The 26,833-nt window shown below is 31.8% G+C and overlaps 2 protein-coding genes and 1 pseudogene across 2 annotated transcripts; 2 read left to right on the top strand and 1 right to left on the bottom strand.

Annotated features, from left to right (window-relative positions):
- Positions 1-2,647: 2,647 nt before the first annotated feature.
- LOC148200391 (uncharacterized) lies at positions 2,648-5,291 on the top strand (annotated as a pseudogene).
- A 2,106-nt stretch (positions 5,292-7,397) lies between these two features.
- On the bottom strand, positions 7,398-12,721 carry LOC124820189 (signal recognition particle 19 kDa protein, putative / SRP19). Its single transcript, XM_047291836.2, has 3 exons — positions 12,462-12,721; positions 12,288-12,387; positions 7,398-7,833 (listed from the first exon to the last, which is right to left on the bottom strand). The coding sequence occupies exons 1-3, from the start codon at positions 12,636-12,638 to the stop codon at positions 7,700-7,702; spliced, it is 411 nt and encodes a 136-aa protein (XP_047147792.1). The 5' UTR covers positions 12,639-12,721; the 3' UTR covers positions 7,398-7,699.
- Positions 12,722-17,949: 5,228 nt separating this feature from the next.
- On the top strand, positions 17,950-25,495 carry LOC124820186 (putative protein S-acyltransferase 7). Its single transcript, XM_047291833.2, has 6 exons — positions 17,950-18,409; positions 19,474-19,656; positions 22,674-22,970; positions 23,862-24,095; positions 24,185-24,313; positions 24,838-25,495. Exons 1-6 carry the CDS (start codon positions 18,323-18,325, stop codon positions 25,222-25,224), a joined length of 1,317 nt encoding a protein of 438 aa, XP_047147789.1. The 5' UTR covers positions 17,950-18,322; the 3' UTR covers positions 25,225-25,495.
- The last annotated feature ends 1,338 nt before the right edge of the window (positions 25,496-26,833 follow it).

The raw sequence follows: 26,833 nt of genomic DNA, 5'->3' as shown, positions 1-26,833 counted from the left end.
TCAGTGGAAATGTTTCCGCCCATTTTTCCCTTCTATCAGCGAGATAGATACGCTATTTATTTTTCTCTCTCGTAGTTGTTCATCTTCTTTTTGTGAGAAAAGTCACACTGCCTCTATCTTCGTTCAGTCAGGTTGTTGCCTTCGTTCAGCCAGGTGGCCACCACCTGTGTTCAACTAGGTTGCCTCTATTCTTCTCTTTCGCAAAACAATCCAACCAAGTATTGTCACCACCACAACGTCGCACTCTAAGTCCGGCCAAAATCAATGTTTTTCACCGCCCTTACGATTAGAGACGCCCTACAGTGTTTTTCATGATCTTATAATTTTTCTAATGTGTTTATTCTTCTGGATTGGTAAAAATAAAAGAAAGAAGAAGAAGAAGAGAAGGGGAAGAAGATGAACCAGATCACGATATTTACCAATGGAACAAAAAATTTTGTTAGTAAAATCACAAAGACACAAAATTTACCAAGCACTGCGAATCTCCACGTAGCTACAGCAAAATGCGATCAACGTGTACATGTCCATCACGCCACCGCAAGAGTACCTCCACCAACACATACTCACTCTACAGAAACCCTAATTCATTGGACAGGCTCTCATATGGTCAGAGTTGGTCAAACAAGAGCTTAAATGTAATAATAAAATCTTTTGGGTCTTACTATAATTTTGGAAAAATAAGAAGGACTGAATTGAGTTTTTGGAAAAAATTCAGTTGTTAATAATTATTAGATATTCAAGATAGTTAAATATGAAAATATCAACAAAAAATATCTTTCAAATATTTCTAAAATTATCTAAATCTGTTAATTAGTTGGAAGATATTGCAGTATCAAATAAGAGATTTTATCAACAGAAAATCAGAATCCAAACTCAAACAAGTTTTATATAAAGGATCCTAGAAGAAGTAGAAGAAAAATTGAGCACTCTACATTCAACAACTCCACCACTCCTCTCACTTTTATTTTTGTCATGTATTTCACTTCATTCATAGAGGGCTAAACTTCTAGGGTTATTGCAATGTAATTTCATTATGGATTCTAAGGTTAAGTTGAATTAATGTTTTTATTTGTTATGATTATTGGATTGAGTTATCTTTCTTTTATATCTTTATTCTCTCAATGATGTCAAAAGTAATGACTTTTACATCATAAGTTGTTTGAATCTACATGCATATTAATCATATATGTTCAAGGGTTTCTAGGTTTGATTGAGAATATACTTTGATTGAATTTAGGAACTTCCAATTGAGAATGTCCTTTGATTAGTGATAAGAACTTTAACAATAATTAAGTAAGAATTTACTTTGATTAATTAACTTTTGATTTGGTTAGGAGATTAAAGAATAGACATGAGTAAACACAATGAGATTTAATTGAGAATGTACTTTGGTTGAATTTATTGTGAATAATCTAAAAAGGTCTTGCTTTTGATTGAGAATCTACTTTGGTTAATGGTAAGATCACCCTCAAATTATTCAAGAATGTACTTTAATTAATTTGAAACTCAAACAATAATCAATTGAACGATAATCTGTGAATAACCGATGATGAATTTATCTTCAAAAACAATGGAATTAGCCTATTTTATTATAATTGTTTTAAAGTCTCTTATTTGTTCATCAATTAAACTCACAACATTCTTCAATATTAATTTTATTAGAATAGATTTTCACTTTTATTTTTAAGCACCGCATTGCATTTTACTAACCTTTCAAAGTCTTCATAAGAGTCAAGTATTTGAAAATCAATTCCGTACTCGTTGGAAAACAATTCAAGGTTACTTTAACCCTATCTAGTTTATTGACTACTGACTTGAAAATACTGAAATTGTCTTGTAAAGTAGTATTTATTTGATAGCGTCAACAGCAACGTATCCTTCTCTCGTCATCTACTCAGGTCCAAAAGTATCTGCATTCACATCTGTTCCCATATAACACAAACATTATATGATCATCGCCACAATCACAAAAAAAATATCAGTGAGTTAAGAAATCAAACATAAGCAATGTAAAATCACAAAATAAGACAACTATTGTATTGCAACCAATAACCCTCTCATAACAGTTTCCTCTTAGTAGTCTAACATCACACAAACTAAGGTCACACATAACCAATACCCCTATTCAATGTGTTACTTAGACAAGAAAGTGCCAGACATACACGATATGTCACATAGAAAAGAGAGAGTCACACAGGGAAAGAGTACTCTTTCCCATCACACAAGTATAAAAGAGACCATACCCTTAAAGGTATCGCAACCAACTATCCTAGACCACTTCTTCCTCTTTAACACATCAAGAATAACAATCTGAGTATCTCATCACTCACAATTTGCTCTCACACAACTATATATTTCCTATTCATTTCAAATTACTCTAACCGAGTACTATGATGTTACTCAGGCCAACGACTTAACCAAAACAGATAGGATAACGTCTAAAATTACCATATAACATCAAGAACAAATCTAACAGATTCATGATCATCAGGACACATGTTGATATAATTTCAAGTAAGCACAATATAATTGCCAAAAGTTAACACAATACACCCAATCACTTTACAATACCACAAATAGAGTTTTGATCACAATTATCAAACTCTTGAGTTAACTCGTTAACTTGGACAAGTTTGTATTCTTAGTCATGGCTGTCGAGTTAATTCGATCACAAACTCGGTTTCCGAGTAAACTCGTCGGACTCGTTAGCGAACTCAGTAAAATCATATAAAATCACGATTTTGCCGCAATTTCACGAGTTAAAAAAAGGTAAAACAAACAAAGAATTTGTTGAGATTAGTATTTAATGACATGATTAGGTTCCTTTTCTTCGTTGTTCTTCACTCCACCACTGTCTGCGTTTGTGGTGGCAGTTTGTAGCATTCTCGTTCGTGGTTTTCTGGTCGCGCTCTGGTGGCCTAGTTCGCACTCACCGTCGCAGTCATCGTCACGCTTTGTGGTCGTGCTTCGTTGGCTCGCAGTCGCGCACTTTAGGCGCTCGTCGTTCGCCTCATTTGTGGTTGTCGTTCGCCTTCTCGTGCTCGCACCTTGTTCATCGTCTGCCTTGCTCGTGGTCGTGCCTTTTTCGCCGTCGTGATCGTCGTCGTGCTTGTTGTCATAGCTCCTGTGTGGCGTCATTCGAGCATTGTGTAGTGGTGGTGAGTAAAAAAAATGTTTCAAAAGCCCGTGACCACTGTGTTGGAGCTATGTTTTTAGTAATCATTAAAGAGATGTGATTATACATATCTTTTTTTAATGTTTTTAGTAATCATTCAAAAGTCTGTAACCCGTGCTAAAAACTTTTTACTTTACAATTATATATCTTTAATTTCATTAAAGAACGTGATGTGACTATGTCACTGCTTATTACATAAATGACATCTTAATTTGGTTAAAGAGATTAGACGTGATGTGACCTTTGCGTGTCATTGTGTGCTTTTATTATAATGTGTTTTTATTATGTAAATGAAGTTCTGATTTTATAATGAAAATCGTGACCATTGCATGTCCCTGTGTGCTTTAATTATAATGTGCTTTTATTATATAAATGAAGTCCTGATTTATAATGAAAATCCTTGTGCATATTTGTAGGTAGTGTTGTTTTTCTTTTTTATTTTAGTATGTAAAAGAAAATATTTAATATTAAATGAGTCCTTTTGCCATTGATTTTTTAGTGAAAAAGTTTAGAGCATCTCTGGAAATGCATCAAATTCAACGGAAATTAATGTAACTACATCTCATCCACTAAGAGTAGAAGTAAAAGTGCTCCGGGAAAACGATCTGATATTGGATGGAAACATGGGTTTGACGTTAACGGTAATGGAAGAAAAGTGAAATGTAACTATTGCTCAAAGATTATGAGTGGAGGTTAAATATAAACACCATCTTGCTGGAAAAATGGAGGATTCTGAACCTTGTGCTTATGTTCAGATGAAATAAAAAATTTGATGATAAAAATAGTTGTTGAAGCCAACAATGCATCATTAAAGAAAAGAAAGATAAATATCGGTGAAGACGAGGGAGAAAGTGAGAGTCTTGAAGGAGGACAAAAGGTATTCAGTTTTAAAGGAAAAAAAAGTTGCTACTACTACCAAGGGGTAGTCCAAGCAACTATAAAACAAATGATGAAAAAAGGATACAAAGAAGAAGTTGATGCTCAAGTGGCTGAATTCTTTTACACCAGTGTAATTCCTTTTAATGTAATTAGAAATCCAGCATTTGCAAAGATGTGTGAAATGATTGGTAAGTATGGAGTTGGATACAAATCACCATCTTATCATGACATTAGAGAAAAGCTCTTGAAACAAGCTGTGAATAAAACAAATGAAATCCTTGAGGATTATAAGGAGGAGTGGAAGAGAATTAGATGTCAATTAAGTCTGATGGTTGGACAGATAGAAAAAAACGTTTTATTTGCAACTTATTGGTGAATAGTCCTAAAGGAATGGTTTCTCTTTATTCACTTGACACTTCAGACATATCAAAAATAGTTGATAAAGTTTTCAAAATGTTAGATGATGTTGTTGAGTTTGTTGGAGAAGAAAATGTTGTTCAAGTTGTCATTGATAATGCTTCAAATTTCAAGGCAGTTGGAGAGTTGTTGATGCAAAAGAGGGAAAGATTGTATTGGACTCCATGCGCATCACATTGCATTGATTTGATATTTGAAGATTTTGAAACAAATTTAAAGGTCCATGAATTGACAATTAAGAAGGAAAGAGAGATTACCACTTACATTTATGGAAGATCAATGTTGATTTCCTTGTTGAAAAAGTTCACTAAAGGTAGAGACTTGATAAGACCGGGTGTGACTAGATTTGTCACAACTTATTAAACTCTTGCTTGTCTTCATGAATTAAAGGCATCATTGTTGACCATGTTTAGCTCTGAAGAGTGGAAGACAAGCAAGTTTGGAACTTCACAAGAGGGTAGAAAAGTAAAATATGTGGTATTAGATAGCCGATTTTGAAAGAATGTCTCCACATGCCTGAAAGTTGTTGCCCCTCTTATGGTGGCCTTAAGATTAGTGGACTCGGATGTAAAACCCGCAATAGGTTTCATTTATGAAGAGATGGATTATGCAAAAGAGAAGATTAAGTCTAACTTTAACAATATAAAAAAGAGGTAAATTTTCAAACTTTTACTCATTCAATGTTTAATTACTTATGTGTGAAATTATTTCTTCCTGATATAGTATAATTGATGTAGTTATGAAGAGGTTTGGAGAATAATTGATTCTCGATGGGATAATCAACTTCATGGGTCTTTGCATGCAGCTGACTATTTTCTGAACTCACATTTCCACTGTGAACCTAACTTTAGATGTGATGATGGTGGATGCTAGAGGACTTTTTGGAATGGAAGATGCAAAGGAGTGTAGGAAAGAGTTAAATCCTGGGGAATGGTGGGACATGTTTGGCGATGGAACTTCAGAGTTGAAGAGATTTGTTATTTGAATTCTAAGCTTGACTTGTAGTTCTTCTGGATGTGAGCGTAATTGGAGTTCATTTGAAATGGTAATTTAAATTATTTTTAATTTATAAATTTCTTTATTATTCTTCACCAAAAATATTATATTTCATTTTAGGTTCATACAAAGAGAAGGAATCATTTGCATCAAAAAAAGATGAATGATTTAGTTTATGTGATGTATAACTTCAAGTTGAAAAGTAGACAAATTCAAAAAACTGTAGCTCTTCCATTTGGTGACATTGAATCAGATGATGAATGGATAACTTAAGAGGCAGATGATGTTGTTGAGATTGATCAAGTTGAAGGTGAAAATAATGGTGAAAATATTCACTTAGATGGAACAACAATAGATCTTGCTCTAGATGCTCTTAATCTTGATAACATAATATTTGGGAACAATGAGAATGCACAATATTCATTAGAGGAAGAGTTAGACTAGGATGACGATGACGATGATAAGTCAAGTTTATTCATATGTCAGCATTTAACATTCAAATAAGCCTTTAATAACCCAACCCAAAGCCAAACATACTTGAAGAGATCAGGAATAGAATTCACTGCTTCCACATGTCTCAACCAACCATTTGCACATAAATAATTTCACAAATTCTCATTTTCAAACATACATTGACATCACGTTGTATGCACCATAGTTCCAGTATCCATAATCAATATAAAAATCATATTTAATGTAGCAATTCCTAACAATATGCATATCAGTAAAACTGAATCCCTTTACTCATTCAAATGGGTTTTAATTCCTCTTAAACACATACTTAATCATCTGTAACTACAAAACAACTAATTTTCATCTAGTAAAACTAATTTAAGAATGCAACCCAAAACAGAGTATTACATAACAAACATGGTATTTCCTCACTCGTAGGTTTGGACATCCAATTCCACTCTTATTTAAAAAGTTACACCCAGTTTAATCAAGTCTTTCAAGTAACCACTTCCAACCAAAAGTTTATCAGATTTATAGACACATATTAAGCATTAAATTCATTCATTTAAACATACATTGCATCACCCGTATCAGACTAAGACCGAGAGTTCTATTAGTGAAATAAAATTAAAGCCACATTAACTATACTAGTTCATTGTGTTTACACAACAGAGTTACTGGTTTCTACGCATAGCTTAATCACTTAATATTTTCAACAAACAACCAATTCCCCTCACATTGATAATCAACTCTACAGTCCAGTAACGATTAGATGGCAACAAATTTCATACAATACATTAATATATATATTTGATTATTGTGAAAAATCTATAAATATTTAAAATCTTTACTAAATTAAAAAAGATTTAATAAATATTATCTTTTTATATTTACTAATATAGTTAAATAAAGTAAATATTTAAAAATATCAAATAAAATATTTAAAGATATATTTTTTCTAAATTATCTTTTATTATAAATATTTATCAATTATCAAAGTCATTTTTGTAAAAAAAAATAAAAAAAAACGTAAAATTTAATTTTTGTTGTCTATTTCATTTTTTTGATTTAGTCAATTTTTTTTGCTTTTTCATGTTTTTTATTTTACTTTTTTCATGCAAAGTTTGACTTTTTGATTATTTTTTATTTTTTAATTTATCTTTTAAAATGTCATAAAACTTTAACCTATTTATTTTCACATAAATTCAAGACACTCACTAAGTGTTTCAAAACATTGCAAAAAACTACATAATCAATTACTCAAGAAAGGGTACATGATAATGTAATTTTGAATACAAGGTAATATAATATTTTCCTTTGGATTGTTAGCATATATGCTAAATTTAATTATTGAATAATGGTGACGTTTTTTGAACCGCTAGGTAAAATCCTTGCTATTTTTGAATGCAAATATTCCATTCAATAAAACAAGAGAAGAATATTTCTGTTTTTTCTTCCAACTTATTTGGAGGCCGGCTTCCTTCAAAGAATGGCTTTACAATTAACCATCCCAATCTTGTCCCGTTTAATATCAAATAGAATAAGTGTTCAAATAAATCACATCAAAATTTTGATTGCAGAAGTAACCCCTTAACAACTTCAGAAATGTGTCCCACCCCTCCCAAATGAAGGGCTATGAAAAAATTGTCCAATAAGCAAAATAGAGGACCGAGTGTAAGAATGCCTAAATTTTTTAACTTGGTTGGGGTAGTTGGTCATATTATATGAAGTACATCAGACAAAACACTCAAACATGTACAACAACGTTTGAAACATAAATTATCTCCTCTTTTTCCCACCCTTTCCAGATTTTTGGGAAGGTCCAGTAGTTGATGTTGATGCAGTCTCTTGCTTCTTGGTTCTTCCATGATGCCTAGGCACCATCTCTGCAACCCGTAACATCAGTTGCTTTCCTGTAAACAAGCACGCCCAAAATGAAAATATTAGACTTTTTATAGTCATAGTTTCTATCCAATTACAAGAGGATCATTTTCTCATCAATTTGACACGTGATGTTTACAACCAAAAAAATAAACAACGAAATGGCATTTGTAATGCCAGAGAAATTAAGGCTCAAAAAAGTAACCGTTTCCAAACATGCATTACCAAAAATATCATCGTTATTTATTAACATCATCCAAAAACAGTAAAACCAGAAATGAAGCAGTAATAGCAGTTAACAGAGATTAGGAAAGGAAACTGAGAATATGAAATAGACGTAAACCAGAGTGTAGGACTCCTCAACTTAGAGAAGAATTCTTTGCCCAACTACGTAGCAAACTCTTTTCCTGCATTTCTATCACTCATTTCCTCCCCACATATTTATTCTGTGATTGCTTTCCACATGTTCCAGCTCACCCACTCAATATTGTCAAACTCAAGGATAGTAGTAGGAGTATCCGATATCAGATATGAAAACAAAATAAGTCATCATCGTCCTCATGATCTTCATATTCATTAATGTCATATCGGCCGCCTACACCATTAAGTAATTGGAGGAACCTCCAAATCACCCATAGGTGCAGCACTACTAACATCTTCTCCAACTTTAGCCAAGATGTCTACGTTTGAAGCATCCAAATCTGAATTTGCTCCATTCTCCTCCACAGTCCATTCATAACAAAAGCAAGATTATCAATGTTACAGACATTTTTTCCTAACATCCTTCTTGTTCAATTCTGAATTAGTCATCACAAACAACACATTATTCATGGTCATTTATAATAAACAATCTATTTTCTCATTGCAGACCTATATAAAATTAATTAACATATTATACAAGCCATAGGTACCTGATTATAAAATCAATTTCATAAATTCAAATTACTACACTAGATAAAAAAGTCAAACTCAATACTCCAGTAGAAAAACCTTGGTAATTCTCGATGATCATCAACATATGAATCCCACCATTGAGCTGAAGTTATGGTTTGAAGTGCACATTGAGTTATTAAACTACCAAAAAATATAGATTTTCTCTTGACATTATCAACTTTAGGATCAATCTTTACAGATCTTATCAATGTCTCTCACCAACCTATCTAAACAATCATCCATTCCACGCTTCACTTTATATTAAGTTTAAATTCAGGATTATAGTATGTTCTTAAGAAAGTGGAATTTAAACATAATTCAACACTACAAAACTAGCTTGTAAGATCAATTTTGCAGTCACCTAAATATTGTTATTTAGTCATATCTTTAGTGAATATGGGATCTCTAACACACCCCTCAAGCCAAGGGTTGGATATCTCGATCGAGGAACCCGATATCAATCACAAACAATTATCCATGGATGTTACAAAATGATCAGTTACTTGTGAGTTTGGCTTCTAATTCACAAAACAAATGTAGACAATTGGGCAAGGACTTTAGTGAATATTCCAGCAGAACTTTAGTGAATATTCCAGCAGACTAAAGTAAGTGGAATTTTTACAAATTTGTTTGAAAGGAGAAATTTTCTCTTTAAATTCAAATTCTTTCTATCAGGGCTTGTATTTCTAGCAGCTAGCATGGCAGGATTATTCACGTTCGTCGACTTTTATGTGCTGGTTAATTATCATTTGGTATATTTTGTGAGAAGGTGGAGCAGCGATACCAATTTATTTTGGATAACATTATGCATTTGCGCATAACTACTAGGACTGTTCATAGTGTAGTTCAAGAGGAGAAACTAAATGAAATAAATGAACTGAAAGCTAGTTTTAAAAAACTATATTAAACCATTTATTTAAATCCTAAATTGAACTGAACTTTTAATATGTTTATCGAACTAATTCTAATTAAAAAAATGTACTGAATTATTACAAGTTCAAGAACTTTGCTTTTTCATGAACTGTTTATACAAAAGCTTTAAAATTGAATCCAAACAGTAAACAATGAATTTAAGACAATCAAACTATAATATTTTAGGGTTAAATAAGTTTATGGTACTTTGAAAATGGATCTGTATTAAAATTGGGAATCTCCAAAAAGATTTCAGTGTTCTTGATAGTCAATACTTAACAAATATGTGAATTTGGTCCTAACAATTATTGTGTTACTTTTGAATTAAGGATGTTGACATGCTCATTCGAACAGTGTTACATGTCAGCATACATGCAAATATCAGACTAGGATGATTAGAAACACTGTAATTTAAGAGCAACTATATTAAATGTTCGGTATCAAAACACTAAATTTTGAATTTATCAACTTCAATAGGTGTCGATTTTGGAGGTATCCAAAACTTATTTAACATATTTTTTATCACTGACCTCTACAACATATAAAATAAAGTGAACGAAACTTGAAACTACATCAATCAAATTTTAATGCTTTTAGGTGAATATATAAGCAAGTTCTATATAAGCATGACCTAACAGTTCAAAATACTAGTCATCAAATTTAAGGATGCGAAGACATGGAATAGATATCAAGCTGAATGAGTACAGATTATGATTATATGATATATATCTTTTTACATTTATTCGATGAGATGTTCATTATGCAAACATAAAATAAAATAAAAAAATTAGTGTTGGAGCAGATAGCATGAGGAAAGAAACACAATAATGAAGTCCAAGTAATGACCCCTTCCCTCCCCAACACTTGCGTTAGTGATAAAGTATTTCATTTAATTAAATCCACTACATTAAACCATTACATAAGTTCAGTTAGTGGACTGTTTTGACAAATAAAAGACTAAGAGTAGTTTAATTTGTAAATAAATCAACTATTAATGGTTTAAAACAGTTCAGTTATTTAGTTCACAGTTGATAGTTTTCTTAACAGGCCTACGCACTATGAGCACTGAAGTATATTCTTTTACAGTGTGCTGATGCTATAATCTGTTTTAGGTTTTAGTACTTCTCTTGCTAACATCTGACCAAAACCCTAGCATAATTCCATGCAATGCACGCCCTCCAGAGCCATATGATTTTGAAAGTAGTGTAGTGTTGAGCTGGTCAAACTCCTAAACTGTGGTTGCCTTGCATTAAGGAGGTTGAGGTCAATCGAATTACTGATACAGTCAAGCATTGTGATATATGCATGGTCTACAAACCTCTTCAATGTTCTAAGAGCTCAATTTGTAATAACTGTGTGGATTGGTTTGATCACCATTACCCACGGGTTGGGCATTGCATTGGCTGGTATGTTAGATTTTTTGTTTGACAAAATGATTTTTAATAGTCAATTCGGTCTGCAGAATTTTCTGTGCTAGGCAGAAAACTTCGCTGGTGTCCAGGATGAGTAGAATCTAATAGTTGCGAATTTGAAAGATATGGGTGATCTCTTTTGTCAACTTGGCAACTAGAAAATCTAGCATGCTCACATTTTGTAAATGGCCTGCACTAGAAAATCTAGCATGTTCTAGTAATCTACCAAGTTACCAAAACATGTACTTCCAAAATATAGTTCAGGCTCCATCTGGTAAAGTTAGGGTTATAAGATTATTTGCAACAAGAGAAAGACTTTCTGATTGTCGCAATGGAGGACAAGAAACCTCCAATGTAGGTGTACTTTCTTAGCCATCCACTTGTCTATAGCAAGTAGAGGAAGTAGTGTTTCCGTGTCATTGCTAGTGCAAAACATTTTGCTAGAGTCAACAACAGTTAAGATGAAAATGATCAAACATCAAAACAGAGTGAAGTGATCAAGAATAGGAAAGGAGGTGCAGGGTGAGAAAGAAAGATGAAATTATCTGTCCCACACTATACCAAATTTGCTTAAGAGTGGAGCCAAGCCGATGGTGGATAAAAAAAAGCTGATCTTGGAGTAGTGGTGGAACAAGGAGAGTTTCACATTGGCTACCAATTTCCAATAGCGATGATATAAATTTCACTTACAATAACTCATGACAATGAGAAAGTAGAATCAAGAACTTAACATTTAAATGGCTATGCATGTGTAGAAGTTGAATTCTATACATAAATCAGTACATACATACATACATACATACTTACATAAATATATATATATATATATATATATATATATATATATATATATATATATATATATTTAAGTAACCTACTATTTGGAACATGAGGTTATTGGACAATTAATAGACGATTTTCCCGAATCAAATATGATTTCTGAAGCTAACAGTAATAACCTTTACATCCTAAATGTGATTTTTTCTATTCTCAACATATTTAATTGAAGCATATTTTACTCTTAGCAGGAAATACATGTAATGCAAATTATCAACATGACTTGGAAGTTTTTCATAAACAATTCTTTAATGCCAACGACTGACCAAAGTATGAGTTTTGGAAATATTAATTCCAAGTATAACTACAGTTCATGGATACCACCATAGCCAGATCTGATTCAAAGCAACATACTGACAGAAATTCATATGGGTTAAAAAATTAAATCTTACGGGACGAGATGGAGGGGTTAATGAGTGTCCCATCTTCCGTCTTCAGCAACACCCTCACGCGCCCTCTTTGCATGAAATCGCGAGGGTACGCCTTGTCTATCTGCAATTTTACATATATTAATAAACTTTGCAGAGGTTAAATAGAGATTAGTAAAATATTCAAAATTAACAAACCTCAATTGCAAAAGGAAGCTTGAGATAGCTACAGCAATCACCGATTTCGGCACAAGTAGGGTTTTCGCAAGCTTTGGCGACCGCGATCCGTCGTCCTTCTGCCATTGTTTTTTTGGAATTGATGTAAACAGGATACATCACAATCCATTTTTTTATGTTCGGCAACTGGGCATCCATGGTTTGCAGAATCGCCAAATCTAACACTGAACACTGAATATTTTACTTTTGCTTATGCTATGGCACCCACCCAAATGAGAAGAAGAAAGACAGAAGGTGACGAAGAGAAACCAGGATTTTGTCGGGCCCAATTCTTGAATCCTGCTGTGGCCCAAGAACCTAAGTGTAAAATATTTTGTATTTTATTATTTGCACCTCTTTATTCCTATTCACACCATCAACTTTTTAAAACCAACCAAGTTTCGTTTCCTAACATTATTTTTAACTTTTGTCCTATTTTTTCTTATCGTTGATGAATAGAAAGGAAATATATATTTTCTGACTCCTTTTTACTAATATATTATATATGTACTATGCAATGAAAAAACATTTCCATTTGGATCAATGGAAAATAAATATATGTTTCTATCTTGCATTTCAAACAATAGTTTATTATTTTATTATTATTCATAATTTTGAATAAATTTGTAAGACTGTAGAGATATATTTGTAAAATTTTTATATCATAGTTTTTACTTTATAATATTATATGCACTACTATTATTTTATGTGTTACTTTTAACTTCATGTTATATTTTTATTTTTTTAATATTTTATTTTGTTATTTAATTTGTTATATATAATTATTAAAATAGTATAATATTTTATTTTTGGCGTTATTGAAAGTTTAATAATATGATTTGCAATATTATTAGTTTTTACTTTCTTTTAAACGATTTCTGAGATGTTATGAATTATTAAAGATAGTAAAATTCTAAATTTATTAGACTATGAAACCCTATCTAAAGAAAATCGTATCCCATTACATTATTTCGAGTAATAAAATAACGAAGAAAAATACTTCAATTATATTGTCTTAACTTGTAAAACAAAATAGCTTTAAATGAATCCCAAGGTTAATTTTCATCCTCTCTCGAGTCAATCACGCCTTTAGAACATCAGTATCATTATATGCTCACATATAACACATTATATGATCATAACCTTTAATTTCATTCATAAATACACAAACACAAACATGTATGCGGTAAGTTACCTATAAAACAATCATAACAACAAGGTACATACATATTGATTATATCAACCATAATCAAACACACAATAAGATACATATCTTCTGATTATACCAACCATAATCAATCACACAACAAGATTCATACCTTCTGATTATATAAACCATAATCAAACACCCCACACATAGTAATAATAACCATAGGATTTCTAATCCTCTAACATAAATAATTCAATCATATTGAATTACTCGATCTTGATCCTTGATCTTCAATCCTTGATCTCTAATCCTTGATGTCATCACTAACCTCTCACACATAGACCCTTGGTCTATCAATTCATTATCACCCATGCTAACTACTTAATATAACCATTATAGTAACACCACTATCAACATAACATAACATAGAGCATCTCAAGTATCATGATCATCATCATAGATACACCACCATCATGATTATCCTAGTCATAAACAACATCTTAAGCATCACTGTACCATAATATCATAGTGGAAAGAGTTTGTCTCACTCTTATACCCTCCTCACCGACGGTAGTCGCTCATACACCCCACCTGTAGCCTCCCCTACAAGACATTTGTAGTCTCCCCTACATATCATCTCCTTCCAATGCACGCAAGGAAAAAGGAAACATTTATCCGCAGATAGAACCATAATTTACAAGGTTAAACAAGTAGACTTTATCCTCTACTCTCATGCTCGTCAACTGCATACTCAGGTACATCCCAACACTCACTCATGTTCCACTCTCAACCACAAGTGGAACTGACCTCAATCTCTTATTATCATCATGTTCCACATCTCCTTATCCTTAGTTCACATCCACTCTTCATCAAATTCGTCATTTTTCAGCAAAATGCACTATGATAATCGATTATGATGATGGATTTTCTTAGTGAAATTTATCCATAAACATGACGTAGGAAGGGATAATTGATTATCATCCGAGATAGTCGATTATTCTTGAAACCATAATCAAAACCAATGCGTAGATAATCGATTATAACTAATGATAATAAATTATTTCCTAATTGAAACACATCCTGGACATGATTCAAGCATTCAAACATATATACATAAACACTATATCATGTGGAAACATAGTAAACACATCATACATGCATTAAAGCATCACTACCCATGTAAACATAGTCAAACACATATAATACATCGTTTGAATCAACCAAATCCGATCATTAACATGTTATACCCCCAATAATAGGGTGCAAAAGAGTCTCTGATAAAAACACCAAATAGGATTTTCAATCAGCTAAACTAACTAAGCATAATGCTTATAAATGAGAACCAAGAAGATGAAAATTCTTCAAAATGGAGTTGCTGATGCGAGGCTATTTTCTCCCAAATTAAACTTTTACTTCATGATCCGAACGATCGAAATGAAGAACCATACGTCTGAAATCCACTGTCCAAAAATAAGCCCGATCCAACGGTGAATACCTTCACAACAACGAAAACACCAGTGTAAATTTTATGAAATTGTCCAAAATAGAGCTACTGATGCGAGGTTGTTTTCTCCAAAACTAGACCTCTGACAACGATTAGAATGAAGAACCATACGTCTGGAGCCCACTGTCCAATAATCAGCTCGATCCAACGGTGTACGACTTCACAACAACGAAAACAACAATGCAAGGTTTATGTTATGCGGGAATGACCTCTTATATTCCTTTCTCTCTTACTTGGGTTTTCTTTCTCTTCAAATTATTCTAATGTGACCTACTAATTTGACCAATCTCCACTAAAACAAAGTGAGACATAATGATCCACACTATTTTCCTATTCTTCACATAAGAAGGGAGCTCAATAACCAACACTTACAACATATATTTGCAAGGAAACCCCAAGCATCACAACTTTGTTCTCCTTAGCATCATAATTTTGTTCTCCCTTAGCATCAAACCCTTTATTGGGATAACCCAACAAAACATACATAATACATTCATAGGAAAAACTCATCACAAATATTACATAAACCCTATGCCCAATTCATACATAAACTCTTACCCAGCAATAACTACAAATAATCATAATCATATACACATGTATCAAAACAAGGATTACCAATCAAGATAATCAAGAACACATATAATATACAACCATAAACAAACAAAGGTAAGTTTTCCTATACCTTGGCAATCATAAGATTTTATCTACAACCCTAAAAGACCAATAATCTTCCTTTACACTAAGAGTTTCTCGTCGCTCTCACTCTTCTGCTCCCAAAAAATTAATTTTCTCTCTTCCTCTATTTTCTCTCTTTGATTTAAAATTTATAGGGTTTCTAGACACCAAACCACTTCCTAATTAATTTCTACACCAATTAAATAAAGGTAAAATGTTCTTTTGCCCCTAGGCAAAAATATTAAAAAATAAAGAAATAACATAATAATTATGTTCTAACAAAAATATACACCCAAGAATACTAATTTCTAAACAAAAACTCAAAGTCTCAAAACTACTTTATTTTTAGAACCCTTATTTTTCCGGATCTTACAATTTTGGAGTATGATTTTATAGTTTTATATTTCATAAAATATATTTTAAAATTACATTATACAGTAAAACCACATGCAAGTATATTATTTTTATAATAATAAAAAATAATAAAATTATTATTATTAATTATAAAAGTATGTTTAAATAATTTTAATTTTATTAATTTTTTAAATATAAATACTTATGTAAATTTTAAAAAATAGTTAAATAAAAAAAACAGTTATTTAAAGCTTAAATAGGTAAAATAATTATTTTAATTTAAAAAATACCTAAAGGGTAAAATTGAAAATAAAGTACACAAAAGAAAATGTTCTTTATATAATAATATATATAAAATTATATTTAAATTTAGTAATTCAAATTATAATTCTAAATTGATAGAGATATTAGTCATTCTTTTACATTAGAGAGACCATAGAAGAAAAAATGGGCCACTTTCAATGTGGTGTACTTTAGAAGCTACTCTGTATACAAAAGTGGGAGAGTGGTTATGCATCTATTTCCATGGACTACAATATTAAATGAGGAACATAGTTTTGTATACCTAAAACTTTTTTTATTATTAAATATATGATTTCTAAGTACAATTTATCCAACAAAATAGTTTTTACCTAGAGTCAGAGTACAAACTTTTGGATATGAGACAAGATTTGAGTGATAATTTGCAAAATATTCTTCAATACTTTTAAATTAATTATTATTTTTAAGATTTATAAATACAGTAATAAGTATGTGAATCTGATTTTATTTTTCGAAAAAATATTAGATGTATTTATAAAATTTTTAGATGTTATAAAATTTATTATAAAATAACATATAATAAAAAATTATTATTATATTAAATCAACATAATAATAACAATAATATATTATTTAATCAAATTAATTATTTATTCACCATATATTATATTAATATACGGTAACTGAACCATAAATACATTTGTTAATATTATTTATATAAAAATTAATAATAATTAATGTACTGAATTAGATATCTACACAATCCAATTTTATACTTATATATATGATTTAAAATTAATAATTTATACTTCTTTTATGAGTTAGTCACAATAAATTAATTGTACAAATATGCATACTCTCTTATTTATTTTTATCATACAACATTCAGATCATTTCTCATAATTTTCTTTCATTACATATTATTATATGTAAATAATTTTAAAATATAGAATATGTATCACTTCTAATAGCCAAAAAGGAAAATCAGATATTGCACGTACTATATTTTAAAACTAATAATATACAATGAGATAAAGTTATGAAAATTAATTCAAATGTTGTGTAATAAAAAAAATAAAACTATTCATATTGTTAATTTTTTTTGTCCCAATATTATTAGCCATACCTATAATAATGTAATGAAACAATCAATTTGGTTTAATTACTTAAATTAATAGGAATATCCATTTTACTTAATGGAATAAGATATTGTTTTAAAAAAAATAATGAATGATAGGTCATCCATATTATCTTTAATCATTAGAAAATTAAAATATCTTAATGATATTACTTTATAGGATCAAACTCAACAAAATTGAAAAAGAAAATAACAGGAGAAGACAAATACATCGTAGATTTGAAAATCTATGACCAAAAACATTTTCTTCAACGAAAAAGCTGAAGAAATGTTGTAAGAACCTTAACATGGGCACGTCACTGAAAAATATCATAAAATCACACAAAACTTTGTCTAAGTTTATCTGAAGGATTAAGCATATACCCTGATAACAGTAAAGAACAAGGCCCGATTCATGCTAAAAACGCACCCCTTTTCCCTTTCACACAAGCCACGTCAGGCTCTACACTCTGTAAAGCACAGACATTTATACTGTCACACCAATAGTCAAATGTAAAGGGAATCCCCTTCTTGCTTCCTCAACCCATCAAAACATCACAACACAAAAGAAATAGAAACCCTCACTTTTACTTTATTTCCCTTGCATTCATTGCATTCCACATTGCTCAGCTCGTCCCTGGTGGTTCTTCCCTTTTTTCCGCCATGTTTTCCATCTCCCATACTTAGATTCACTTCTACCTCTCTCACAGTTTCTTCTTCTCTTCTTTAATAAAGTGTGTGATTTTTTTTTTCTTGCTTTGGTTTGTTTGTTGTGGGTAAGATATGTACGTGGTGCCTCCGCCCCAGCGTTCGGATCCGGGTGCGGGATCCGGAGATTTGCTGGTCTACCAAGCCTGGAAGGGGAGCAATGTGAGTTCTCTGTTGGGTGTTTTATTATTTATTTAAAGTTTATTGTTTTTGGAATTGTTATGAAGTTTGTCACTGCAGCGTTCTGTTGTGTTGCCTATTTTTTGGTGTTGGGTGCTTTATTATTTATTTATTTTTTGCCTATTTTACTGTGATTGTTTAGTGTTTTGTTTTGGTGGAAATCGATTTTCTGTTGAGGGGGAAGTATTGGCTTGGAAGATGAATTTGAACCGTGGAGGGTGCTGAAAACCCTGTGCTTAGGTGCTTGAATCATAGACCTTGTTTGGATGAACTTTTTTATAGATGCCGTAAACTTTTTCACAAGTGAAAATAAACTTGTGAGCCTGTTTACATCAGTTTCTTCATAAAACGTTTCAGAAAAGAAAATAAAAGATGAAATGGATTTTGACTTAAGTTAATTTGTAGAAACTCGTTCATGTTGGATTCTCTAAAAGATGTTGTCTGACTTATGCATTTGATTATGAAGAAATTTATTTCATTTTTGTCTTTCATTGTCTTTTTCCATGAATTTTTGTGTGGATAAATTTGTCCAAATAGACCCTATATACCATAGCTTTCCTTTGGAGAAGTTTGTAAAGAGTTTTTATATGATTTATATGCACAAGTTGACTTAGCTTTCTAGAAAGCTCAATTCATTTTTTACCTTTTTACTTTCCTCTTATAAGTATTTATAAATAAATTTATCCAAACAGAACCTAAAATGTTTTGAGAAAGCATAATAAGCGAGGTTATGACAAGGATAAGTAGAAAGTAGTTGCTGGTTATTTTCTAAGATGATATATTGAACCTATGTTGAACCCTTGTCACCGAGTTTTGACAGTACTTGCTGTCATACATTATTTGTATGACTAATTCTTTACTGTGATATATGTGCTAGTAGTTTATATCTTGTATTTGCTTTTCGTAAATTGTCTTTTCCACAGAACCCAAAATGAATAGTACTATGTTAGTGGCCAATGCTGTAATTTTATTTTAAATGTGCTGTTGCTCTCTTTGTTTTGGTTCTGTGAAAATGCATATTCATCATTTTCATCCATTTCCTGCAGAAATTTGTACTTCAGGGCAGGTTCATATTTGGACCAGATGCAAGATCGTTGGCCCTGACAATTTTTCTTATTGCTGCTCCTGTTGCAGTTTTCTGTGTCTATGTTGCCAGAAAACTAATAAATGATTTTTCTGATCACTTGGGGATGACCATAATGGCCATTGCTATTATATTCACAATTTATGTGAGATTCTCTTTCTTTGCTTCTTATATGCATACAAACGTACACCAAGCATACAATTTTGTTCTTTGACCCTATATTGTTCAGCTGTATTGATTTGGCACTTTATTTATAATCTTGAGAAACATTTCTTTATGTTGCCACTCACACATGCTTGTTTGAAGTAAGCTATAAGTCGGGATTAGTTAATGATAGGTTCAGTATAGTTTACAATAGAAGGAAAAGACAAGGTAGTTAGTACAGTTGTAATTAAATAGGTGTAACAAACTATTATAAATAGTCTTATTAGTGAGGAGAGTGGACAGTTTTTTGGGTTTAGCGAGAAGGATTGTGGAGAGTGGGGTTTTCTCAAATAACCTCAGTTGATTGTTGTACAAAACTCATCTTGTTCCTTGTTTCTATTCCCTACTACGTTGGTACGGGATTAGAGTACAGATAGCAATAAAAGAATATCTTTCTGTTCTGTTCTAATATCAGTTCTATCAGTTAACTTCTAATTTCTGAATGGAATACAACTTGGCTGATGTCCCTTTATTCATTTGTTTATTTGAATAATAAATAAAAGAAAACTAGCCAGGACCATAATGAATCTAATGATCAACTAGTACTACTAGCAGAATGTTTCTCCTGGCCAAGAAATGAAATCCATGACCAAGCCAAGTATTCTGCATTATGTCATTTTTTGTTTAAATTAGAGAAAATATTTTATTTGAAGGGGAAACAGATATGATGAAGAGAAGTTTGAGCAGATATTCTCCTCCTTTATCTGATAGCATAATGATGACAAGCACATTACTGCATAGCTGTAAGAGAGCCTTTCTGAAAACTGGCCATGGCGAATACAATTGTTTCCATATCAATTATGGTGATTTCCCATTAAGTATCCAAGTTTTGGTCTAAGTTCTAACTACAGATGCGAAATATCAGCATATATATATAGGATTCTGCTATAGAATAGTATCGTCCTTGTTTTTGGGAAAACCTTTTAATCTAATTGAAGATAAATTGCTCTCAAGCTTGAGAAATCTCTGTAAGTAAGGTGTATGTAACAGCAAAGGAGATGGGAAGTACATTGTCATTACATTTGGTGTAGAGGGAAAGAATGGGAACAGGAGTTCCTATTGAATGTTGAGCTGGGACCGAATATTGGATATTCATCAGGTTCCATGACTCACCAAATACCATATAATTCTCCATATGCTCTTCTCTGCACTGTGAATAGGCTGTTGTTTCTGAATTAGAAGTTAGAACAACACAACACAGTTATTATGAGTTGTAAAAAACAACATCCATGCATGTACCACAAGCTATTAATCAAAATAGTTTATATTTGTAAACAAGAGTCGTCCAAGAAAGAGTCTAACTTCCGTTTTTTAATCCCTCATTCATTAGTTATCTTAGCAATGGAGCTTACGTAAGAGAAGAATTTAAGGATGACTAACAAACCAAATGTCGTCAGCACAAGGTTTCTTAGTTGTTATACTTTAGCTCACCGAGACTGCATGGAGTTTAGCTTCATTACATTGAACCCAAGCAATGAGGAGCTTGGCTAGTGATATGCATATTTTAATAGGAAAAATATAGGCTTATGAACATGAATTAAAAAAGAGTTGAATTTCTTCCCATGGTGATCTCATGAAATGACTTCATGCTCATCTTAGAGTCAATGATTCCAAGCACAGGTTTATATCAACATAATAACTTTATATGAACACAAGTATGAAATGGACGGATGAAGAAAGAATAAAAGATAAACTGTCAGAAGCCTTAGGAAGGAATAGAGAAAGGTGTGCCACTTGTTGAAGTAGAGATTACTCCATGCTTCTCTAAGAAAACCTCCTAATGTTGAATCACTGACTCCTAAGAAATAAGATAAAACTCTATAATCTACTTCACACACACAAAGTTGTCAAAACTTGCTCTGAAATTTCAATATATCAAAAGTGATTTTACCAAGGATGAGGATGGCTATTTATAACCTGTGACATCCAAAATTCAAATATAAAATTCTGAGGAAATGTTTGCTACTCCTAGACATTGGAATTACCATTTTTTTTAAGAAATGAAGAAATTTGAAGTGAAAGCCAAGGACAGACTCTCTCAGCCACTATATCAGAATGTTCAAATCCTATCACTTGGGCCGTTATTCATTTTTTCACATCCTCACTGCCAGATTAATTTCACCCAAGTGTGAGCATCCCTCGTGCTGAGTGTGGTAAGGTGTGAGAATCAGAGGTGATTCCGTGCTGAGTGAGGACATTATGACATATCATGGTAAGATGAGCCCTTTTGGTCCATCTTTGCGTGCTTCACAAAAGTTGACTTGTTCCTCCGACATTTTGTCTCAAATTTTAGAAAGTCTTCTTTATCTACGTACAAACATCTAATGCAATAAGATTACTAAGTCCTAAGATTAAGACCACTAAATCTAAATCAAGTTACTTTTGAGATTAGCATAAAAGTGGTCAAAACAAAGTCTAAGTTATTAAATGCAAGATAAATGCTAAGATATGCATGAAAATGTAAGCATACAAGAGACCTACCAAACACTCCAAATTTAAAGTTTTGTCTGCCCTCAAGCAAGCTAAAACTTAGCTAAACAGACAAGCTAAAGCAACCTACATCAACTTAAACCAATGTTAAGCATAGAAAACTGAACATGATTTGAAATCAAGCACCCATAGTTGCTTCCATTCATACCTCCAAAACTCAAGTCTTTGAAACACAATTCTGATAATATGAATCATACACTGTGGTACGTACATGCGATCACAGCCAAGATGAAATTGCAAGGATAACAAAAATGACAATGACAATTATTGGGAAACCAAAGAACACTTGTTTTCTCATAGATTTGGTGTATCTTTCTAACACACAAGTGTATCCAGGTAAGTGTATCTCTCAATTCTTTATGCTGAAATCATGCAATTTATTGGGAGGGGGTCATTATGCATTTGCTTTATTATGAGTTCTGAAGTATATTCTTTTATACTGTATGCTTATGTTATAATCATTTTTAGGTGTTAGTTCTTCTCTTGTTAACATCTGGCCGAGACCCTGGCATAATTCCACGCAATGCACATCCTCCAGAGCCAGAAGGTTTTGAAGGTAGTCTAGATGTTGGTGCTGGTCAAACTCCTCAATTGCGGTTACCTCGCATTAAGGAGGTTCAGGTCAATGGAATGACTGTTAAGGTCAAGTACTGTGATACTTGCATGCTCTACAGACCTCCTCGATGTTCTCACTGCTCGATTTGTAATAACTGCGTGGAACGGTTTGATCACCATTGTCCATGGGTTGGGCAGTGCATTGGGCTTGTAAGTAGACCTTTTGTTTGACTAAATTGATCTTTTAATGTTTAATCTGGTCCGCAGAATTTTCTATGCCAGGCAGAAAGTGTGGCTTGGTATCTGAGATGAATAGAATCTAATAGTTGTGGATTTAAAGAGATGGATGATCTCTATTGTCAGATTGGAATTTGTTGAGATAGTTTGTATTTTGTACATGAGATGTGCTGGAAAATATAGCATGTTTTAGTAATTTATTGTCAGCAGTTTATATTTTCAAAATTTAGTTCAGTCCTTGTCTGTTAAAATTTGAACCTCACGGTTGGTTATATGGTTATACAAATATATGGTATCTTTGGCAATACATAATAATGATGTGAATTTGTAGAACAGTCAACAGTCCAGCTTTAATTGAGAACTAGTGGATGATATGTGTTTATTGTCCATAAGGGGAATTGGCTTAAGGTTTGAGTGCTTTCGTATTTAATATGATCATTCTTTATAATTTACTTAGGAGCGTTTTCTGAATTTCATATAAGAAATCTAGGGTCAATTCTTGCTGGGTGGGTGTCATTTATTGATTATGATAAAGAGATATGCTATTCAATTATGCTTGGCTTCTAGTGAACACACCCCTTCCCCAAAAAGTGCTATGTGCTACTGCTGGAACTCTTTTTACTTTCATGGGAAAAACCGCAAATTTTAGGTTTCATTGAATTTAGAGTTAATATAAAAGATGTATCTTAATATTCTGTTGTACTCTATTTTCCTTTTCTTCATTTGAGGATTCTTTATTACCCTTTTCTTTATCTTCCTTTCAATTGTATATATAGTTCTGGTTCAGTGGCTTTTTCAGTTATCATTTGGCATGTTATTCTTGAATATTTTATGTATCTGAATGTTTGCACAATTGTTATGCAGCGTAATTATCGCTTCTTCTTCATGTTTGTCTTCTCAACTACACTACTTTGTATATATGTTTTCGCATTTTGTTGGGTCTATATTAGAAGAATTATGGAGTCAGAGGAGACAACAATTTGGAAGGCAATGATCAAAACTCCAGCCTCCATAGTGTTGATAATTTACACTTTCATATCAATGTGGTTTGTTGGTGGCCTGACTGCCTTTCATTTATATCTTATAAGTACAAATCAGGTAATCACTCCTTTTTAAAACCATTATATATACTTTAAAAATCTATCCTGATGAACTTACAACTTTATATGTGTCCATTCCTGTTACAGACCACATATGAGAACTTCAGATACCGATATGATCGACGGGCCAACCCTTATAACAGGGGAGTAATCAATAATTTCTTAGAGATATTTTTCACCAGCATTCCCCAATCAAAGAACAATTTCAGGGAAAAGGTACTGTTAATATATATGAAAATATCTTATAGAATATCTTAGATTATCCTCTAATTTTAGCTTCCTTATATTATAGTATTGATTACTATATTTCCTTGTATCGATTTGTTGGCATTATGATTACTATGAATAAGAGTTTAGCATTTTTTAAGTTTTATAATACATCAATACATTGTAAGAGCACTGCAGTGATTCATTATTTATCTCTCTTCCTCACTGTATATCTAAAACTATTTAATTTCAATGTTATCATAATGATACCTGTTGGAAGTCTCACATCGACTAGAGATAAGGCCAATTTATAATATATAACTGAGGTGCAAACCTCGTCTTACAAGCCGGGATGTGTTGGAAATTCCACGTCAACTAGAAATAAGGCCAATTTATAATATATAAGTGAGGTGCAAACATAATTAGTTACGATTAATACTAGTGTTATAGGTTTGTCGATAACATCGATTCTATGTTCCATTGAGTTAATATTAATTCAGTGTTACATTCTGTTTCCCTTTTAACATCAACAGGTGCCACTGGAACCAGTATTACCTGTTCGATCAGTTGGTGGAGGGTTTATGAGCCCGAGTATGGGAAAAGCCGTGGATGACATAGAGATGGGAAGAAAAACTGTGTGGGCCGACATGGGTACTGCTCTGGATCCTTCTGAAGGTCAATTAAACGAGCGTTTGGCTATTAAGGATGGTGAATTCGGTGAATTGTCCCCAGAAATTAGAACCACAGTGGATGAAACGAGTGATCGTGGTGGAATACATCCCAGGAGATCAAGCTGGGGAAGAAAAAGTGGAAGCTGGGAAATGTCTCCAGAAGTTCTTGCATTGGCATCAAGGGTTGGGGAATCAAATCGTATGGGTGGAGGTAGCAGCAGTTTGACCAGTGAAAACAGGCATACATAGCCACTGAAATTAATACTCTGGCAAAGGATTTTATTTGTTGTAATTAAAATATATTACATTTCTGATGTGGTAAATCAACAGCAAAATTAATTGTATTTTGCAATGTGGTGTTGGTTGAAGGCTTTGGAGGGTGTTTGTTAATGTTGTTTTAGCCATTGTGGCTCTAGGAAGGAAGAACTGTTGTGTTGCTGTGAGTGAGCTTTTCCTTTGCCTTGTGTTGTATCATACTTACCAATTAACCGTAGCCTTTGTCTTACCATTTACCAATTAACTCTAGTGTCTTCTTTCCAACTACAGTTCATACGTCTAGTCCAGATTTTTTTATTGGAATTTTTTACTGTTTTCTTCTTATCATTAGAAATACACGGTGGTATATTAATTTTTTTATTGGAATTTGTATAATGTTTTTGAAAAACATTATACAAAAATGTAAGGGTGCTGCTCCCTCCTTTACCCTAAGTGTTTCTGCATCTCTCCAATATTTTTTTTTATTCTAAAAATAATTTACATCTTTTCACTATTTTCTTTTATTCCAAAAATATCTTACACTTCTCCACTATCATCAACAATCTTTCTCTTTATGTCTCTGCATTAATAAAACATTCATATGACTTATATTTAAACTTGTGATATATTGCAAAATATAAAATTCAGAGGAAACTTCAATATTAGTGCTTCTACCGCTTCTATTTTATAAACTTAAAAGTCAGATGCAAATACAAAATAATAAACATAATAATATTAATAGTAAATAATATATTATTATTATTATTATTATTATTATATACTAATTTTATAATGATGAAAGAACTAAATAAATTTCAAATCTTTAACAAATAACTTTTCTTTTATATTTTAAGTATTTAATAATATTTTTATATTATTTATTTAATAAATTAAATATTTTATTCAAGTTATTTGAGTCAAACATGTCGGTAAGTTAAAACATAATACAATGTTAAAAATTATAGATATTAAATGTAAAAAAACACATATATATAAACATTTTTCTAGAAATTTAGAACAAAATTTTACCATTTATTAAGTAATTTGAAAAAAAAAATATTGAATACTGAAAATAAGATTGAATCAAACTTATTTAAAGGAAAGTGTAAATAAAATTTTGCAATATATCACAAGTTTAAATCTGAGTCATGTGAATGCTCGATTAATGTGGAGAGAAAAAGAGAAAGATTGTTAAATATAGTGGGAATATGTAGGATATTTTTGGAATAAAAGAAAATAGTGGGGAGATGTAAAGTATTTTTGGAATAAAAAAAAATAGTGAAGAGGTGGAGGAGCATTTGGGAGGGTGGAGGGAGCTAACACCCTAATTTTTTTTATTGGAATTTGTATAATGTTTTTGAAAAACATTATACAAAAATGTAATAGTGAATTCAAATTCTAAAATGTCATGCGGGCCTTTGTTGGTTTGCTTGTAGGATATTTCAATTCTAAGCATTAACTTCTTTACAAGAATTATTAATAAAATGTCATTATAGCCTATTTAACATCTATTTTGAAAGTAGATTCTTGTCAAGATTAGAAGTTTGTAACGTGTTTTTACGTCATTAAAATGTTAGTAAAAACATTTTAGTATATTTAAATA

This window comes from Vigna umbellata, chromosome 4 (assembly GCF_029865625.1).
Source record: "Vigna umbellata cultivar VRB3 chromosome 4, Vumbellata_1.0, whole genome shotgun sequence".
Lineage (NCBI taxonomy): Eukaryota > Viridiplantae > Streptophyta > Magnoliopsida > Fabales > Fabaceae > Vigna > Vigna umbellata.
Note: the sequence above shows the minus strand (reverse complement) of the source record. Positions and strands in the feature narration are given on the sequence as shown.

Excerpts from the sequence above, each read along its gene's own strand:
- LOC124820189 (XM_047291836.2), bottom strand. The coding sequence starts at position 12,638 with ATGGATGCCCAGTTGCCGAACATAAAAAAATGGATTGTGATGTATCCT. Across the intron at positions 12,388-12,461 it reads AGCTTCCTTTTGCAATTGAG|ATAGACAAGGCGTACCCTCG; the intron begins GTTTGTTAATTT and ends GTAAAATTGCAG. Across the intron at positions 7,834-12,287 it reads TAACCCCTCCATCTCGTCCC|GAAAGCAACTGATGTTACGG; the intron begins GTAAGATTTAAT and ends GCTTGTTTACAG.
- LOC124820186 (XM_047291833.2), top strand. The coding sequence starts at position 18,323 with ATGTACGTGGTGCCTCCGCCCCAGCGTTCGGATCCGGGTGCGGGATCC. Across the intron at positions 22,971-23,861 it reads TTGGGCAGTGCATTGGGCTT|CGTAATTATCGCTTCTTCTT; the intron begins GTAAGTAGACCT and ends ATTGTTATGCAG. Across the intron at positions 24,096-24,184 it reads ATCTTATAAGTACAAATCAG|ACCACATATGAGAACTTCAG; the intron begins GTAATCACTCCT and ends TTCCTGTTACAG.